This window comes from Megalopta genalis, chromosome 3, assembly GCF_051020955.1.
Source record: "Megalopta genalis isolate 19385.01 chromosome 3, iyMegGena1_principal, whole genome shotgun sequence".
Taxonomy (NCBI): domain Eukaryota; kingdom Metazoa; phylum Arthropoda; class Insecta; order Hymenoptera; family Halictidae; genus Megalopta; species Megalopta genalis.
Genome location: NC_135015.1, coordinates 28772723 through 28793596, shown reverse-complemented (window position 1 = coordinate 28793596; position 20874 = coordinate 28772723). Strand labels below are relative to the sequence as shown.

The following is a 20874-nucleotide window of genomic DNA, read 5'->3' as shown; positions in this document are numbered from 1 at the left end:
ATGCTTTTTGGGTTCGGGTCGGACATTCCCTTCGGGTTCAAGCCGGGGCCCGAAACTTGTGGGTGCCCGGAAAGTTTAGATCCACGAATTTGAAATCGAGCCCCAACAGTTTTCTTTAGGAGAACCTTTAGGAGAACCTCACATTTTTTAGAAACATAAGTACAGTAATTTCTCCTTAAGGCGATGCGATTATTTGAGCCTTACAGCTCGTTTTTATAGTTTTTACAGTCAACAACTGTAAAAACGAGATGCAAGCCTCGAACAATATCTCTTCTTTCCATATCTCTTCTTTCCGAATTGTCCATTTTTGTGCGCAATCTTAGCGCGAATTAGGGAGAAATTACTGCATCATGCTTTTTCCTTCGTTTTTCAACAAGGTTTGGTTTTCAACCAAGCTAATAAAATGTCTAAATATCCCTTTCCAGTATCCGAACGTTTTCGGGACCCGATACGACTTCGAGTATCCGAAAGCTACGCGACCCGGACCGGCCCGACCCAACCCGAGCTGACCCGGTCCGATCCGATCTGACCCAACTTGACTTGACCCGTCCCGACCCGTTTCGACTCGTCCCGTCTCGATCGACAGCAAACCCGGGCTGACCCGAATCGACCCAACCCGATCGACGGCAAATCCGACCCGACCCGAACCGACCCAATCGATGGCAAATTCAACCCGACCCGACCCGAACCGACCCAATCGATGGCAAATTCAACCCGACCCGACCTGCCCGATCGAAGGCAAACCCGACCTGACCTGATCCGATCGATGGCAAACTCGACCCGACCCGACACGATCGAAGGCAAACACGACCCAACCCGAGCCAACCCGACCCAGCCCGACACGATCGAAGGCAAACACGACCCAACCCGAGCCAACCCGACCCGACGCGATCTGATGCTACCTGACGCGACCCGATCGACGGCATATTCGACCCGACCTGACCCGATCGACGGAAAATTTGACCCGACTGGCTCCGATCGACTGTAAACCCGGCCCGACCCGACCCGATCAACAACAAACCCGACCCGAGGCTCGGATGCCCGAACTTTCGAGTACCCACACACCGCTACTTCCGACTGCACGTCAAACGCAAGACGCCAGTGTCTCAGAAGTCGTTTCCACGATCAGTCTCTTCGGGTTTCCCATAGTTTCCGGCCGCTTTTATTACCATTAGCACGGCGCAGTTGGCATTGGCTTCACCCTGGTGAACGGCATCAGCCGAATTACAGTTTGGAGCGGGACTGTTCCCGACCGCAAGCTGCGTTGCGGGATCAATGGGCTCTCGAGCGGATCGATGGCCCACGGAAACGTGACGCTCCGCGGCGTTCGATGGTAAATCTATCTCGTGTACCGTGGCCTGGCTGCTGGAAGCGTTCGATTCCAAGTTCACGCCGGTTCAACCAGCCGGAGAAACGTCGAAGTTCGCTGCCGCATAAATTACCGGCTGGGGCGCGGGCGTGGGCGCGGGCGCGGGTGTCTCGATTTCGACCGCGGCAGAGGAGTTCGTCTACTCATTATCGGCGGGCCCCGTTTAATTATCGAACGCAGGGTCGGCGTCGTGCCGTCGAGCATCGAAGTTCCCCCCGTCGGTGGAACAAACGAGCGGCATCGGTCGGATTAACACGGGCTGACGCGGGCTGGCGGGCGGGCGCGCGCGCGGACGGGACGCGTGTAACTGCACGTTCCGCGTTTAATTACGGCTTTAGTGTATCATTAATAAACATCAATACCCGGCCGTCCCCGCGCCATCGCGCCGCGCAGTTGCGTTATTAATTAGCGAAGTTACAAGCTAAGTAAGAGGTTCGCAAACGGACGCAGACGCGCCGTGCCGGCTGGCTCGCTGTGGATTTCGTTCGGAGCGGAGGCCACGTGTCGAGGGCTTCGCTCGAGAACGCGAACGCGGACGATTATTGCCTTCGGCGATAATTGATCCGTTAACGCTCCAGTCGCTCCTGTTATCCTTTATCGCCGTTGCTCGCGTTTTAATACGGTTTCTCCGGTTCAACCGACTCCGTGGCCCGACTGGCACATTCAGATCGACTTCGAAGCAGCAGCACTGTTAGTGCACAGCACTAATGTTCTTTATGACACGGACGTGCCTAGCCGGCTGTTTGTGAGCTTAGGATTTTTAACCTTTTAGGTACGGCTGAATTCTGCGCGAGGCTATTTCTCTGGACGCCAGAGTCCGATGTGTACTGTACAGAGTCTGATACTGTATATGCAGGGTGTCCCAAAAATGTCTCGCAATCCAAAAGTGGCGGGTTCCTCAGGCCAATTGAAGCAACTTTTTCGTTTACAAAAATTTTCTCCGAGGCACCGTTAACGAGTTATTAACGAAAAACAGTGACCAATGAGAGGCGAGCTCAGCTGGCGCGAGGCGATCGAGCCAATAAGCGGAACTGGGTTTCGCGCGCTGGTTGGCTGGGCCGCCTCGCGTCAGCCGTACTCGATTCTTATTGGTCACTGTTTTTCGTTAATAACTCGTTAACGGTGCCTCGGAGAACATTTTTGTAAAGGAAGAAGTTGCTTCAAATGATCCGAGGAACCCGCCATTTCTGGATTGCGAGTCATTTTTAGGACACCCTGTAGAGACTGTTGTAAATCGATGTGAAGACAAAAAAGTGTGAAACAATGCATATGAAGACGATTATTTGGTTCAAACGATGAGCGAGTGAGCTACTAGAGCAAGCAACTATAGTGGCGCGTCGTCCAGAGAGATGACATCCGCGAAAGCCACTATAGCGGCGTGTCGTTCTGAAAGATGACATCCGCGAAAGCCACTATAGCGGCGTGTCGTTCTGAAAGATGACATCCGCGGAAGCCACTATAGTGGCGCGTCGTGCCTAAAAGGTTAATAACACCTGGTATGCATTTTGGACGTAAAGTGTTTGCCGGCCGAGAGTACGCATGCTCTATTGCTTGATTTTTGGGACTTCGCTTCTCTCGGCCTCGATGGCCAGGACGTGTCATAAAAAAGGAACAGCTCCGAAGGGTCAGCCTGACATTGTTTTATGACGGTGATGCCTGGAGGAATTCTCCTATCTTTGCCAAAGCCTTGCGGCCGCTCCCACCTCCCATACACCAGCACCCTCCCAGAAAGACGCGTTAAGGGCGCAAGGGAAGGGTGTCTGCTTTAAAACAGACTCACTGATTGACTATTGCCAAAAATCAAGGAAAACCAATCAGCGAGTATTAGAAATGCGTTGGAGGGGTGGCAGTCTACCACGAAGGAAAATATTCTCTAATAGAACAGAGTTGGAACAGAATTCGTAGAACTAAGACCTCCTGACCAAAGGGTGTAGTGTAGTCGCGGGTTGAATACAAAACTTCGAGGAAAATCCGGTTCTTTATTTTTATATACAGTCCACATATACAGGGTGTCCCACAATTATTTTAACAGCCGAAAATGAGGGGTAGCTGAGGTCATTTGAAGTAACTTTTACCTTTGCGAAAATGCAATCCGCGGCTTTGTTTACGAGTTATTAACGAAAAACACTGACCAATGAGAGGTGACGGTGCGAGAGAGAGAGTCCGCGAGAGAATACGCAGCACGAGGCTTTGACAGATGGTCGGGACGGACTCGAGCCACGTTCGAAGTATTGAACAAATCACGAAGCGAGAACTTTCCGGATTTTTTTTTTACTACGTGACAGTGATATTTTGAAGAAAAACGCTGTTCACCTTTACTTTAGAATGTCTGAAGAATATTTACTAATTTTTCGGACCCGAAATAATAAGTAATTTAACCGTGACGGCCGTTTTAATTTTCTAGTGTGCATGACACCTCGTGTGTAACATATGAAATTTTTAAGCAAGGTGTACAGTGAAGATTAACAAAGTACGTAAATGATATTTTACGTTAATGGTATTTTATTTAAATAATTCCGTGTCCGAACATATTTCAACGAATGATTCGCAAAGCTAATTTAATAAATAATAATCGTGTTAAAGGATGTAAGGGATATGTTTGTTGGAGAAATATGAAGAATATTATCAACAAGAAACTCACCCATTTAGTTGTAAAATCCACTTCATGCACGGAAATGTGTGCAGGAGGATAGTGCATTGACCTCGTACAATGTATGATGAACTGCACAGCTGATCTGTATCCGACGGCGACGAACAGAAGGATATCTCCAGGCAGGCAATTTCAACGTTTACTTTCACTGCATTATCACTAAACACTGATCACTTATCAATAATATTTATGGACCAACTTTCCTGAGTTAATATGTATAGCTCTGAAAAGAGCCGATTTTTTTATGCGACGCGTTCGAAGTTCTCACTGTTAACGACACGTATGTACCGCGTTGTCGAGATGAACTGCAGAAGACTGGCACGATGGCCGACTGTGTTTCGTTCTCCTACGAGCGAATTTCAACTGTTTTCCATCGAACGCGAACATTGTCAGCCATCGTGCTAGTCTTCCGCAGTTTATCCCGTCAACGCGGTATGTGTTCTTAACGATATGAACTTCGAACGCGTCGCATAAAACAATCGGCTCTTTTCAGGGCCATACATATTAACTCAGGAAAGTTGGTCCATAAATATTATTGATAAGTGATCAGTGTTTAGTGATAATGCAGTGAAAGTAAACGTTGAAATTGCCTGCCTGGAGATATCCTTCTGTTCGTCGCCGTCGGATACAGATCAGCTGTGCAGTTCATCATACATTGTACGAGGTCAATGCACTATCCTCCTGCACACATTTCCGTGCATGAAGTGGATTTTACAACTAAATGGGTGAGTTTCTTGTTGATAATATTCTTCATATTTCTCCAACAAACATATCCCTTACATCCTTTAACACGATTATTATTTATTAAATTAGCTTTGCGAATCATTCGTTGAAATATGTTCGGACACGGAATTATTTAAATAAAATACCATTAACGTAAAATATCATTTACGTACTTTGTTAATCTTCACTGTACACCTTGCTTAAAAATTTCATATGTTACACACGAGGTGTCATGCACACTAGAAAATTAAAACGGCCGTCACGGTTAAATTACTTATTATTTCGGGTCCGAAAAATTAGTAAATATTCTTCAGACATTCTAAAGTAAAGGTGAACAGCGTTTTTCTTCAAAATATCACTGTCACGTAGTAAAAAAAAAATCCGGAAAGTTCTCACTTCGTGATTTGTTCAATACTTCGAACGTGGCTCGAGTCCGTCCCGACCATCTGTCAAAGCCTCGTGCTGCGTACTCTCTCGCGGACTCTCTCTCTCGCACCGTCACCTCTCATTGGTCAGTGTTTTTCGTTAATAACTCGTAAACAAAGCCGCGGATTGCATTTTCGCAAAGGAAAAAGTTACTTCAAATGACCTCAGCTACCCCTCATTTTCGGCTGTTAAAATAATTGTGGGACACCCTGTATAGCGTCATAATTCATCGCTATTACTGACGACGCTGTGACGCCCCAACAAGCACCTAAAGTATCGTTTACGATTGTTCCGGCGAACGGAGGTGTCGCGCGGCCGACGGAACGGTTATTGTTTGTCGAGAGTATTACTGGGTTAGAGCACTTAATTGCCGCCGAAAGCGGACGCGAGGATTGCAGAGTTAAGGGGAGCTCGAGATTTTTTAGCAGACGCGCGCACGAAACTGACGCGCTCGAATATTCTCGGCCGCAAGGAACGCGGCGAAAGGATGGGTTCCCGCACGGTTCGTCACGACGCTATTTGGGACATCGCGTATCCCAGCTAATTCAATTTATAGCTTCTAGCGGGTATATTGCTCGCAGCTAGCCTTTATCGTTAGATTAACCGTGACGCGGCTGCCTCGGCGGGTTGACACCTCGTCGAGATATTGGTACGATCATCTGCATGTTAACCAGTTATCTGTGTTTGACGAGTACGTCGGGGAGAAGTGGCAGTGTTTTGTGTCACGACGAGTATACTCGTCGTCGCTTGATTCTCGTGATGCATATAGGTGCGCGCACTGAAAAGGAGGCGCCGCAGCTAACTGGTTTAAATTCGTGCAAATGACTTGAATTTTTTTTTAGGTGGCAGTGGAACTAGTTTCCTAGACAATGACTATTTGACCACGTCTCTCAGACGTGATAGTCATTACTGGCCCGGTTATCTGCCCGCGTCTCTCAGACGTCATATAATCATTTCTAGCCCGATTATCTGATCACGTCTGAGAGACGCAATCATCTCTGCACCGATTTTTTGACCACGTCTCTCAGATGCGATAATTATTTCTGCCCCGATTATCTGACCACGTCTCTCAGACGTGATAATCATTTCTGCCCCGATTATCTGATCACGTTTCTCAGATGTGATCATAATTTCTGCCCCGATTTTTTACCACGTCTCTCAGACGTGATAATCATTTCTAGCCCGATTATCTGATCACGTCTGAGAGACGTAATCATTTCTGCTCCAATTTTTTGACCACGTCTCTGAGATCTGCCCTGATTATCTAACCAAGTCTCTCAGACGTAATAATCATTCATGCCCCGCTCCTTTGACCACGTCTCTCACACGTAATAATCATTTCTGTCCCGACTTTTTAACCACGTCTCTCAGACGTAGTTCCAGGGCAAATGGTTAAAGAACGTCCTCGCAGCGCGTCGCCTCGCCGAACGAAGGAGCAGGCAATAACGATCCTCTTGTCCACGGACAATCGATATTCTGCATCCGCGGTTCCGTCACGCGGAACATTAATCTTTCCGAGATATTCAAAACGGTTCGGGGAACGCGTTCGGCTGCTCCTTCGCCGTGAAAATATGAATGTTTCAGGAATATGCTCGGCCCGCTCCTCGCTCGCGCTTTCGACGATCGTAATCGATTAATTTCGAGATTTTCCGGGGGAATCGCCTCGGGGCCGGAGCGGCGGGAACGATCGTCGTTCGAGTAATCGCACGGTTAATCGCGACTCGCCGAGGGAAGAGAGCGCCGAGGATTTCCGGGTAGTCAGCAAATGAACGAAAAGGGCCACTTACCTGGCTGGGACTGCACAGCGCGCCATCGGCAAGGCGGCAAGGTATCTCGTGAGGGGCATGATGGAGCCGTTGAGGGTGGCAACAAGGGTCGTTGCAGTCCTCCTCCCAGCCGCAATCACACTCTTCGCCGTCTTCCACCACACCGTTCCCGCAGATGGCGGTTTGGGGCTCTGAGGACACATCGATTCTCCATTTCACTGGCGTCGATCTACTTATTCTTTTTGCCGCGACGCTGCAGACCCATCAGCGATCGCTATTAAATCCCGCTCAACGCCGTAACGATCCCACGTTTTCTGCTCGACCCCCGCTCGTCGACAGTTTTTATTAACACATCACCCGCCACCGGTTGTCCCATATTCTTCCGAGTCTATACGGTCCACGGCCGAGGACCGGTCTCGGCGAATTTTGCGGTAACCATCACGATTCCCAGCGAATTTTCTTAAGGCGCCGCGCCTTTAATCGAGGCTGCAGGCACGCGAGCGTCGAATCGACGGATATTCGTTGCCTGTTCTTACTCTGCTGATGAAGTACGAGAAAGATTTGTCGTTTATTTGAACTGGATAAATTAGGAAAGATGAACAATGTTCGTTTTTTCGACGCTCGTGCGAATCTTGCCTAAGGAAACGTTTGTTACAAACGGGGAAACACTTTGCAATGCGGTGAATTCTGCCTAATTGACGCTCAGATTGTATTAGGTCTACCGGAAAGTTCTGTCCGATAGTGTCACTTCAAGTTTCAATCCATATGCACATGTTGATTTGAGACATATATGACTATCTTTCTTTATCATTGCATTTACACACATGTACTCTCCTAAATAAACTGAAACAAAGATGTCTTATGTCATTATTAAGCGAGACGCGATCGTGAAAACATGGCTGGGAAATTCTGTCGCATCCACCATACTCCCCAGACCTAGCACCCTCCGATTATCACTTGTTTCTCTCTTTGCAAAACTTTTTACAGGAAAAAAAATTCAAAACTGGAGCTGATGTCAATCAAGCACTAGTCGAGTTCTTCGCCTCTAAAAATAAATCATTTTTTAAAAATGGCATTTACAAGTTGCCATCACGCTGGCAAGAAGTCATAAGTAACGATGGAAAGTATATTCTACAATAAATATTATTAAATGTATGAAAATTTTGTTATATTTCAATTCAAAAACGGACAGAACTTTCCGGTAGACCTAATACATAAAAATGGACAATTCGAAGTGGAGATACGATTATTCGAGCCTTGCGGTTAGTTTTTATGGTTATCGATTGTCAACGACTATAAAAACGAGCAAGACTCGAATAATCGTGTGTCTTCAGACTAAACTACTGGTCTCAACCACTCAAAACCGCAGAAATTATTTTAATCTTGAAGCCTGGGAAAGGTCCTAGTTACGTCTCCTCTCACGGACTTATAAGTCTACCGCCAGTTATAGTAATGTCTCCCTAACTGATGCTCAGATTGTGCACAAAAGAGGACAATTTGGGGAGAGGAGATACGATTATTTAAGCGTTACGGCTCGTTTTTATAGTTACCGGTTGTCAACGACTATAAAAACGAGACGCAAGGCTCGATTAATTGTATCTCCTCTTAAAAAATTGTTTATTTTTTCGCGCAATCTGAGCGTTAATTAGGGAGAAATTACTGTACGTGGTAGGTATTAGGTACGTGACCGTCGAAATAGTTACATGTGAGCTCTGAATTGCCTTCGAATCGTGGCAAGTGGCCTTTGAATTGCCTCCGAATCATGTCACCTGGCTTCCGAATTGCCTTCGAATCGTATCAAGTACCCTCCGAATTGCCTTCGAATCGTGTCAAGTACCCTCTGAATTGTCTTTGAATCATGTCACGTGGTCTCTAAATTGCCTTCGAATCGTGTCAAGTATCCTCCGAATTGTCTTCGAATCGTGTCAAGTACCCTCCGAATTGCCTTCGAATCATGTCACGTGGTCTCTAAATTGCCTTCGAATCGTGTCAAGTATCCTCCGAATTGCCTTCGAATCATGTCACGTGGCTTCCGAATTGCCTTCGAATCGTATCAAATACCCTCCGAATTGCCTTCGAATCGTGTCAAGTACTCTCCGAATTGTCTTCGAATCGTGCCAAGCTTATTAGTTGAAAATTACTATATTAGTTACAAATTACTGTATCACTATACGAAACAATAATAATTCCGATTTGGAGCTACGGTTTAGAGCTGCGGGGCAGTGCTAGCGAATCTAGCATAGTCATTATCCAAAGAACACAATAAAAAATACTCAGTTCAATGGCGAATGCTACTTGATACGACTGCAACGCAACGTTACACAATGACTTGAACACCCTATTTGTATTTGACGTCACCTACGACAAGAGCAGGAAGCATTTCCGTGCATTTTTTGTGCACAATCTGAGTCTTATTTAGGAAGAATTCACTGTAACACCTAAACCTGAAAATATATCGGTTTTCAATCTCTGAATGAATTACGTATAGCGATTCGCTCACCGCAATCTCGCAGTCATTTTGACGCAATGCATTATCAGATTGTGTACTTTCTTTATACGATCTACGATAAATGGAATACGGTTTGAATTGAATTAAAATTGTACAAAATTTGATTGATGTCGAATTAAGGGCCGTAATTTAATCATCGACTCCAGCGGAATATAGTTAAGCGAATCGGGTAAATTGCAGATTGAACCAATTTCGACGAGCTTCCGTTCCTGTTAAAGAGGATCCTTGATGGAGCATGCAGGATTTATTCCACTTTGTACAAATTGGAGATCAGTGACTACGTTTACACAAAATCTGCTCGTCGAGCTTAATGGGAGATATCTTTTCAGGCAGATGCGGCCGATCGAATGCAGGACATCGAACAATTTGCTTCTCGCAAACGTGGTACAGGTAACCCTTTTATCACACGGTAAATAGGTTCCTCCGCAAGACGCGCCTCGTTCTGACCGTCCAGTTGAGTTCGATGAAGAGCGATTAGAGCAACTTTTGCACGAAAATTCGCGTCAGACGACAAGAGAACTGCCAGAGAAAATGGAATGCTTCCACACTGCTATAGAGAAGCATCTTCGCTTAACCCGTTTGCATCATATTGAAATATGAAAAAAAGGCCCATATCACCGAAAAATGTTTATTTTATATTTAGGTGTAAAATTGTATAAAAGTAAAAAAAAAGATCATTTTTCAGCATTATTTTTTAGAAATTTTGTTTCGAAAAAATGTCTCGCAATCTGAAAGTGGCGGGTTCCTCGGATCATTTGAAGCAACTTCTTCCTTTAGAAAAATTTTCTCCGAGGCACCGTTAACGAGTTATTAACGAAAAACAGTGACACCCTGGGACACCCTGTATATATAATAATGTAATAATAATATAATATAAATATAACATAATAATAATTATAAAAACAGCTTGGCACAGAACGCGTTAAAATCGGTTTTAACCCATTACCCGCGGCAATTCGAAAATACAAAAAATAATTAAATCGAGGTCATTAGGTTCAACCTGAAGTTTACAATGATTTAAAACAAAATTGCGGAAATTCTTAATACATTCATGGCGCACGCGATATGTCCTCACTATTTCAATGCCCGTATTTCAATTAGAAATAGCAATTTTTAAAAGAAAAGAATTTGAAAAACTGTCCCAAAAATGGGACATAACACCGAATAATGCGTTAATACCGGCATGCGACGTCAGTACCGCCAAAAATACCGAAGTATTTCACATCGTGAGATGTCTCAGTCTCCGTCTGCATCGTATTTCATTTAGAAATAACAGTTTTAAAAGAAAAAAAATTTGAAAAAGTGTCCCAAAAATGGGACATAACACCGAATAATGCGCTAATACCGGCATGCGACGTCAGTACCGCCAAAAATACCGAAGTATTTCACATCGTGAGATGTCTCAGTCTCCGTCTGCATCGTATAGAATCAAGGAAGCGTCGCGGCAGGCGGCGGCAGCGATTCGGAAAGTAGGGACGAGCCGCGTAACAGAGGCAAACTAGACGGAATAAATGTTAACCTGATTCGCCGCGAGCTTAATGAAATCCTGGATTTAATGAAGCTCAACAAGTCGGCCGCGGCTGCGTAATGGAATCAATTGCGGAGCCGCCGCGATAGCTGCTCGCGCTCGGCTCTGTTTTTACACGGCCGCGGCGCGGCGCGGAGCGGAGCGAGGCCGTCGGTTCTACGCCTCGAACTTCCGGTTCCTCGCGGATTTCAGCCCCTTTCGCGTCTTTGTATCCGGCGATCGTTTATCCGTATCCGATTTGTCGGCTCGAGTTGCTCGCGGTTCGATCAACAAGCCGATGTTCAGATTAAAAATCGGCTGGAAACGGCGCGGCGCGTTATAATCGCTCGCTAAGCGGCGCGACGAAGACGCCTCGCGCTCTCGGAATTTTAATTTCTCTCCTCTTTGCTTGTTAAGCCGCGTCCATCGACCGTCCGCGCGAGTCCCTCAACGGTTATTCCGAAGGAAATGTAAATCGCGATTGTAAACCGCAACCGCGCGCGATGCGGGGGTCACTTTTATTTTTATCCGGAACAACGGCTTCGGACGCGGCGGGAATACGCCTGCACGGAAGACTTATCGCTCCCTAAAGAATGTTTACGGAGCCCGTAATGAATTGATCGCGTTGTATTCCGGGACTTGTTGCGCGATTAACGCGCGATAAAACGTGCCGGCGGGCACTCGGACATGCGAGTGCCGGCACGAACGGATGGAAAAATGTAAAGCGTTGCGGAAATCCGGCGAAACAAGAGGGCCCGAGATGGAATTAGTCGGGGAAACATTCAAGGAACTCGTTAATGGACAGCCTGCGGATTTTCTGCATTAGCGTTCTCGTTCGCGCGAACAGCCCGCCGCGGTGAAGTGTTTAAAAAAGCGCCCGAGAGCTTTCTGTCCGCGCTTTCAGAACACGATGGAACTCGGACTTGAACTTTGCCCTTTTCGCGCATTTATGCGAACGCTATTTCTTTGATTTCGGCATCCGTAGATCGGTCGTCGCTATTCCTTGCTTCCTGTCTCTTATCTGTTTTTCGATGAAGTTCGCGCGCGATTTTTCGACTCGCGAACATTCCGCGGAGCTGTTCGTCCCGTCTGCCGCGACCAGGCCGCGTTATTAACCTTTTTTAGGTACGGCTGAATTCTGCGCGAGGCTATTTCTCTGGACGGCAGAGTCTGATGTGTACTGTACAGAGTCTGATACTGTATATTCTGTCTGTATATACAAGGTGTCCCAAAAATGTCTCGCAATCCGAAAGTGGCGGGTTCCTCGGGCTATTTGAAGCAACTTTTTCCTTTACAAAAATTTTCTCCGAGGCACCGTTAACGAGTTATTAACGAAAAACAGTGACCAATGAGAGGCGAGCTCGGCTGGCGCGAGGCGATCGAGCCAATGAGCGGAACTGGGCTTCGTGCGCTGGTTGGCTCGGCCGCCTCGCGTCAGCCGTACTCGATTCTTATTGATCACTGTTTTATAATATTTATAATGTTTATTAAATATTTATTATAATAAATATAATATTATTATATATTATATTATTTATTTATATATATATAAATATATAAAATATATATATAATAAATATAAAATAATATAAAAATATAAACATATATAAATAGATATATTATATTATAGTATTATATATATATATATATATTATAATAAATATAATATGTTTTCTTCTCAATAAGTATAAATTGTCTTCTTTCTTCTATGAAATTATCACAATCGAGAAACGTCTAATCATTTTAACTACGAAGAAAATAGTACGGCAAGGGGTTGAAGTTTCGCGCGGTCTGCGATGCCATAATTCCACGTAAGAATTCATACCTCATAACAATGTGAATTTCCGACCGTTTTATTTTCAACAAAATTAATTTTTAAAAAATGTTTTTAATATTTCTTAGAGCTTGCAATGATTTCCTTAAACAGGCAAGATGTGTAACTTTCCAAAAAAAAAAGAAAACGGAACGGTAAAATATTAAGCCAATGTGAAATACCAAGCTGTTAAAATTGGCAATATTAGTTAACTACAAATTTCATCGTTGCCAAACTAATAGAATCGCCATTGACTCGCAGGTAGAGACTCCGGTGCAATCGATATTCCGAGGCATCGATATCCCCTGTCCCTCCCCTCTGCTCGTCTCTTTTTTCCTCCCCCGTATGCGAAATTTATTAACGTTGTAAGGCTAGATTAGTATCTCCCCCCCTCTCCTCTCTCCTCCCGAGAGGAATAAAAATAAAGAACGCGCGCCGCGCAAGGGCGGAGAGGAGAGGGGAGGAGATGAAAGTCTGCGAGAGCGATACATCGAGGCTCGAATGGCCGCCGAGTGGCCCGACTTCGCGAGTTCCGGATCCTTAATTACCTTCGGATTCCTAATTTTCCAATTTGCGGACTCCGTGTTCCCGCAACTTCCGAATCTGCCGGTTCTCCCTGACTCCTTAATTCTCGGAACGCCTCGGTTTTCCAGGCTCTCCCGACCCCCCTGCCCCCCTCGCCGCTGCCCCGAAGTTTTCCGGTTTCTTGAGCTCGTTGCAGTGCCGGAATCAAGATCAACAGCGAAAGAAATTGACAAAGTGGGAACCGTGTCCGGGGTTCCGATCGAGTCGGCGCCGGTGAGCGATGATCAAGAGACCGGAAGCTGCGTGCGGAACGGACGTCGCGACGAATTTTTATTTTTCTCGTCGTCGAGGATGTGAAAATGAAGGAAGCGCCAGCTCGGGATTAGGGCGAGCGTGTCAATTACTGTGCCCATTGTCCATTACTGTGTCACCTTTGATGTCCGTGGTTTTCGACGAGCGAAACCATTTTTCTTATCTGCATCGCACTTGTTGAAACGTTTAAATTATACAGGATGTCCCAAAATTATGGTGTTTCTGGGAAATAAGAGATTCCTGAGACGACTTGAAGCAACTTTTTCCTTAGCGAAAATGCAATCTGCGGCTTCCTTTACGAGTTATTAAGGAAAAACCAATCAAAGTCTGAACGATGGCTGTGATCAGTGTCGTCCGAATCTGCTTGAATATTTCAAGTACATGAGATTGAATGTATTTGCTCGCACAATAATTACAGATTCAACAACTTTTCATGCACAAACCAACAGTATAACGTAAAAATTACTTTAGAAAATGATATACAGGGTATCCCAAAATTATGGTACTTCTGGGAAATTATAGATTCCTGAGGTCATTCGAAGAAACTTTTTCCTTTACAAAAATTTTCCCCGAGGCATCGTTAACGAATCGTTAACGAAAAACACTGACCAATGAGAGGCCCAGAGAGAGCCAGTTCCGCCCAGTTCCGCTCATTGGCTTGGCCGCCTAGCGCCTAGCCTAGCGCCAGGCGAGCTCGCCTCTCATTGGTCAGTGTTTTTCGTTAATAACTCGCAAACGAAGCAGCGGATTGCATTTTCGCCAAGGAAAAAGTTACTTCAAATGATCTCAGGAATCATCCTTTTCCGGATATTGACATACTTATGGGACACCCTGTATATTTATTCAACACACAACAATTGCTGTTTCACAGAGTCTGGGTTAGAGTAGGGGTAATAAGTCAATCGCAATGTTAGTCGCAATTAGATTTCACCGCATACGTGAGCATAAACATTGTATGGGTCAGCATTGACCCCGAGTCTGCCAGGCGAGGCTTAAAGTTCATTCTCGTATTAAACTATTCAGCACATGAATATGTAACTATGTAACTATGAATTACTACAATTTAACCATGAAAATTACAGATCAAAAATTGAAAAAATTCAATATCTTCAATTTAACGCTAGATTTACGGAGCACAAAGAACAGCTGTTTTATATCAGCCTATAAAAGTAACAATAAGACATTTATTCTGATTTTGAACAAGCGTTATTTTGTAACATTTGCCGTAAAAGTAACATAGAATTGAAATAAAATTGAATAAATAATTCATAATTGTATCTTTACGATACGAATAATAAATTAATATATAACAATAATAAATAAAAAAAATTAACGACTCGTCACTTTAACGGGTTCCGTAAATCTAGCGTTAACAGCATTTTTTAGAAAATAGAACTGATATTTATTGTAAGGACACAGTAATCGGGGAGTGGCACAGTAACTGGCACAGTTATACTAGGACGAAAATTGAAAGGTAAGATTCGAAAACGGTTTCGGCTCGGGGAGGGCGCGTTTAATTCGGTGACTCGGCTGGCGACGTGGATCAGTTTGCCGGCGTCGGTCGAGCACGTGTCGATCGCTGATTAGCGGCGTCGTTTAAGTATAAATAATTCAGCGAGTAATCTTGTTAACGGCCGATCGAAGTTCCACGGGTCAGAAGTGACGGCTCGCGCGCTAACGCAGAGACGTTGACCCCGTTCGAAACTAATTAAAATTCCGAAAGCTCTGGGAGTACTCACCGGCGAAGCAGCCTTTGGTCGAGCGGGCCTTGGCATTTAGAACGGGATTTATGGAGACCAGGCTGCATGGGCTGAAACGATTGTTGTTCCGCTTGTCCCCGCTGGTGGCCCTCGCGAACATTATGAAGTTTCCGTCCTCCCCGCCGGGCGAACACTCGTCCGGGTCGTGCTGTCGCGTTTACAGACAGAGAAAACGTTGCCGGCATTCACAAAAGGAAACTGAATTATTGCTTTACGCTCCGAAACATTCGGCTATTCTTCGGTCAATCACCCCGAGCCCCTCTGTCCAACCACCCACGCGCTATTTCAAATTTTTTCACGTTTCTGCAGCGGACACGTTTCCAAACACCGCGCCTCGCACCGCGCCGCTGAAAATATTTCGTACGGCTATTTTTATAAATTCCCGGCAATTTCGCCAACTCGGAAATCATTTTCTAATGCGTCGATTAATTTCTTGCAGTACCGTTTTCTTCATTGTCATTGGAAGACCTCTGACACCTAGTAAAAGGCATGGAAAATTACACGAATCCAAAGCGATAATTTGGTCGAATGTTTTTACACGTTCTCGCTGCACTATTTCTATGCAATTTAGCTTAAACGAAAGCTGGAAGCGTCTACTTCGAGATAGGATAGATTAGATCGAAGTAGGATGACGAGATCATTTTGAGGAATTAAAAGGAATCGATCTGTGACAAGCATGGAGTTTACAAGATTTAAAGGGAAAAGTTCAGATGGATTTAAAAATATGTTCTCGTAGAGTTATTTTTATGCAACTTAGCTCAGTTGAAAGCTGAAAGTGTCTACTTTAAGACAGGCTAAGATTAGATTGCAATAAAATGACGTGATTATTTCGAGGAATTAAAAGGAATCGACCACTGACAAATCACGGGGTTCAAAAGATTTAAAAGGCAAAGTTCAGATGGATTTAAAAATATGTTTCCGTAGAGTTATTTTTATGCAAATTAGCTCAATTGAAAGCTGAAAGTGTCTACTTTAAGACAGGCTAAGATTAGATTGCAATAGAATGATGTGATTATTTCGAGGAATTAAAAGGAATCGATCTGTGACAAGCATGGAGTTTACAAGATTTAAAAGGAAAGGTTCAGATGGATTGAAAAGTGTGTTTCCGTAGAGCTATTTCTATGAAATTCAGCTCAATTGAAAGCTGGAAATATCTACTTCATGGTCGGGTAGATTAGGTTGCAATAGAATGACAAGATCATTTTAAGGAGTTAAAAGGAATCGATCACTGACAAGCATGGAGTTTACAAGATTTAAAAGGCAAAGTTCAGATGCATTTAAAAATATGTTCCCATACAGCTATTTCTATGCAACTTAGCTTAATTAAAAGCTGAAAGTGTCTACTTCAAAACAGAGTAGAGTCAGATCATAGTTTTTATTCCAGCATTACTATGTATCGATATTAATGCACGCCGACCGCTGCATTTTTTCGCCGACTGCCTCGAGTTTCTATAGAAACGAGCCGCGAGGCTCGAAGAATCGCGACTGCCGATTTCAATTCCGACTTCCAAACATTTCCGAGAGAAATCACTATACAATGATTAAAAGCTTTCCGATCGTAATCGTCTCGTCGATGAAGAAAATACATATTTATTGCGTGCGCACGTTTACGCGTCTGCTTAAATATTAATGAGGAGAGAGCAGAATTGAATTTCGCGAGAACGTCGAAAGAAGCGACGTTGAAAATTTTCCATTCGATTGAAAAGTTTGATCGAGTTCGGATGCAGGAAGCTCGGCAATCAGAGCGGAGCTCCTCGAGATTACCGAGGCAGTCTGGCTGGAACAATTGGGATCGCGGGACGGCGGTAACGTTTGTGTGAAAAACTTCCGGGGAAACCGCCCCTAAAACGTTTCACGCGTATTCGGTAGCAGCGTTAGGGCTGTCAGTCGTGAAGAGGCGTGGAGCGGCGAGAAGAGGAGAGGAGAGGAGAGGAGAGGCTGCTCGTGAACTTACCGGGGATCCAAAGTTGTGACCGATCTCGTGCGCGAGGGTGACGTGAGAAACCGTCGGTGGTACGTGCTTCCCGTAGTTGAGTAGGGTGATTATACCAGTGTTCAGCGATTTCATGCTACCCCTGTAGTGCTGCAAGATGAAACTGCGTTAGTTCCCCCGCGTAGCAGCGCCGGGACCAGCGTCATTTATACAGAGCCCGCGTTAATTACGCTTTCGGGCTGGATTTTCGAAAATACTCACCCCGTTCTTCTCGCAGACACCGCCGGCGTTCTTCAGGTCCCCCGTCCAGGCCAGTCCCAAGGTGCCTTTCTCGAAGTCCCGGTAAGTGAACATGTAGGACAGGCAGAACGCGTCGTAGTCCTCCTCTGGAAACACGGCTCAGATTTGTCTACTTTTCGACATGACCTCGCATTTATTTTTCGCTCGCAATTACCCCATCGCAAAGTACGATGCTGCAGTTGTAATTTGAGGAAAAGATTAGACGGATTGAAAAATATGTTTCCGTAGAGATATTTCTATGCAACTTGGCTCAATTGAAAGCTGGAAGTATCTACTTTAAGACCGAGTAGATTAGATTGCAATAGAATGACATTATTTTGAGGAATTAAAAGGAATCGTCCTTTGACAAGCATGGGATTTTAAAGGAAAAGAAGATTTTAAAGGAAAAGTTCAGATGGATTTAAAAATATGTTTCCGTAGAGATACTTCTATGGAACTTGGCTTAATTGAAAGCAAAAAGTGTCTACTTCATGATCGGGTAGATTAGGTTATAGTAGAATGGCGGGATCATTTTGAGGAATTAAAAGGAATCGACCACTGACAAGCATGGGGTTTACAAGATTTTAAAGGAAAAGTTCAGATGGATTTAAAAATATGTTTCCGTAGAGATACTTCTATGAAACTTGGTTTAATTGGAAGCTGAAAGTGTCTACTTCATGATCGGGTATATTAGGTTACGATAGAATGGTGGGATCATTTTGAGGAATTAAAAGGAATCGACCACTGACACAAGCATGGGGTTTACAAGATTTTAAACGAAATGTTCAGATGGATTTAAAAACATGTTTCCGTAGAGATACTTCTAAGCAACTTAGGTTAATTGAAAGCTGAAAGTGTCTACTTTATGACCGGGTAGATTAGGTTGCAATAGAATGATGAGACCATTTTGAGGAATTAAAAGGAATCGGTCTCTGACAGACATAGGATTTACAAGATTTAAAAGGAAAAATTCAGGTGGATTTAAAAATATGTTTCTGTAGAGTTATTTCTGTAAAATTTAGCTCAATTGAAAGCTGGAAGTGTCTACTTCAAAACAGAGTAGAGTTAAGTCATAGTTTTTATTCTAGCATTACTATGTATTCATATTAATGCATGCTGGCCGCTGCCTTTTAAATGATTTAAAGTCGGTTGGATCTACAGTCTGCGACAAAAACGTAGGACATATTAAAATTAAGTGATCTTTATTTATTATTTTTACACAATATTGCAAAATACCATTATATAAATACATAAATGCAATAGAATTGTATTCCACTAGTCTGAATAATTTTATTTGAAATTTTATTTCAATTGTATCTCATTTGTGTATTTGAATTTTTGTAAGTTTGTATAAAAATAATTGATAAATTAATATAAATAATTGATTGTAACGTTAAATAAATAAAAATCTTGAAATATTAAATTATTAAATATTGGATTATTATATATTAAATTACTAAATATTGAATTAAATAAATACTAAGTTATTAAATATTAAATTAAATAAATATTGAATTATGAAAATATTAAATGATTGAATATTAATTTAAATAAATATTGAATTATTAAATATTAAATTAAATAAACATTAAATTATTAAATATTGCATTAATAAATATTAAATTATTAAATATTGAATTAAATAAATACTAAGTTATTAAATATTAAATTACATAAATATTGAATCAAATAAATACAAATCTTTTTACCGAGGAGTGTATTACACGCTGTTGATCACTCGTTAAGCGTCGCTGGAACAAAGCATTCGCCCATTTTCATGCTACGGATTAGCACCGCAGCGTCGATTGAAAATTGCCGGTTCGCCGGGAAATAACAAAACGTCTTTGGTAGCCGGCCGAAAGAAAGTAAAAACGACCGCAGCTTTGACCGCGCGGCCGCGAACGCGATTTCTATTTAATGCAGATTACACTCGACCACGTCGTCGAGTGTTATACGGGGGACGAGGTTCTTTTTACCGTTTTTGCCGAGGGGATGACAATTCTAAAAAGGCCGAAACACGGCTCCCGGCGACCTTGCCCGGAACACTCGATGAACACACCGTACGTCCGTAAACAATCGCTCTCATTGAAATTCATATGCGACGTTCATGGAATATTCATCGCTTCTTCTGCTTCTTCCTTTTTTACATTTTGCTTTTTGCGCCCGGCCACGGGCGCGGGAGCGGCCGGGACAAAAATGCCGCGAGAAACTTCTGAGAACAAAAAATGGCGAACAAAGGGGTGGAAATGGGGCCGGAACGAGCCGGAGACTTCATCCCTGTCCCTCAGCTCCGGGTTCACTTTTCCTCCTCCCTTTCCTTTTTTTCCACTCTCTCTCTCTCTTTATCTCTCTTTCGCTCTCTCTCCTCCCTCTTTGTCCCTTTCTCTCCCCTTCTCTCTCTCTCTCTCTCTCTCGCGGTTATCTCGTTTCATATACTCGAGCTATGCCGGACACCGCGATCCCCAGCGGAGGGAGCTCGCCACGGTTAGAGAAAAGTTCAACCGGAAATTAAATTACTGGACGTTTCGGGCCGGCTGATTTATTATTTTCGGCCAGGACAACATCCAGCAGGATGTTCGGCCGTGTCGCGGCGGCGGCCCGGGGAATTCAGGGGTGGCGCGGCCACCCCCGCGATCTCGCCCTCCCGTCAGGGGAGCTCCAGGTAAAATACTGGCCGCGACAATGGGGAAATTAAAAACGAAATTAATTAAAGACTTTGGAACGAGCGGCATTTGCCTGCCGTTCTCCCGCCGGGCACGGCGGGTAAAAAAAAGGAACGGCCGCGGGAGTCGCATCCTTTCTAATTGAATTCACTGAATCTTCCTCTCGATGACAAAGGAATTTATAGGGGATTACTGCATTTGAATAGTATTAATAAAGACTGCGCGCAGTTTGCTCGGACATTATCATTCCCGCGGCGGAACCGCCCCTGCGGACCGGGACGATTTTGACGATTCGATTACGGCCCCGATTTTAATTGGGAAGCACGGGAACGAGAAGATTTTTTGCTTTATCGTTCGGACATTTTCGCCGCGGCGAAGATGTAATCACATTTACAATACTTTTTACGATGTAAAATGTCACCGTTCAAATCGTATCCACGATGGAGAAAGCCCATTGGTACGGTGAAATATAGTAATTGTTTCCCGGAAATGCCAAATTTCGGGTTGCTGCGAATTTCCCTGTGCCAGTCCTACGCCTATGTAATTTATTGCTACGTTGATTTTAAGGGTCGAAGGGGGCGGCGAAGCGTGTGATGCGACACGTGACGCGAATTCCCGGAAGACGGTCATTTCTCAGTA

At 44.1% G+C, this 20874-nt stretch overlaps 1 protein-coding gene across 1 annotated transcript in view; it reads right to left on the bottom strand.

Annotated features, from left to right (window-relative positions):
- LOC117222094 (disintegrin and metalloproteinase domain-containing protein 10) overlaps window positions 1–20874 on the bottom strand; it is a 438103-nt gene that overhangs the window by 38387 nt on the left and 378842 nt on the right. The window contains exons 9-12 of the mRNA XM_033473591.2: window positions 17555–17679; window positions 17315–17443; window positions 15340–15508; window positions 6956–7125 (exon numbers count right to left, since the gene is read on the bottom strand). Of these exons, the coding sequence (XP_033329482.2) occupies window positions 6956–7125; window positions 15340–15508; window positions 17315–17443; window positions 17555–17679 (593 nt within the window). The remainder of the gene's footprint in view (window positions 1–6955; window positions 7126–15339; window positions 15509–17314; window positions 17444–17554; window positions 17680–20874) is intronic.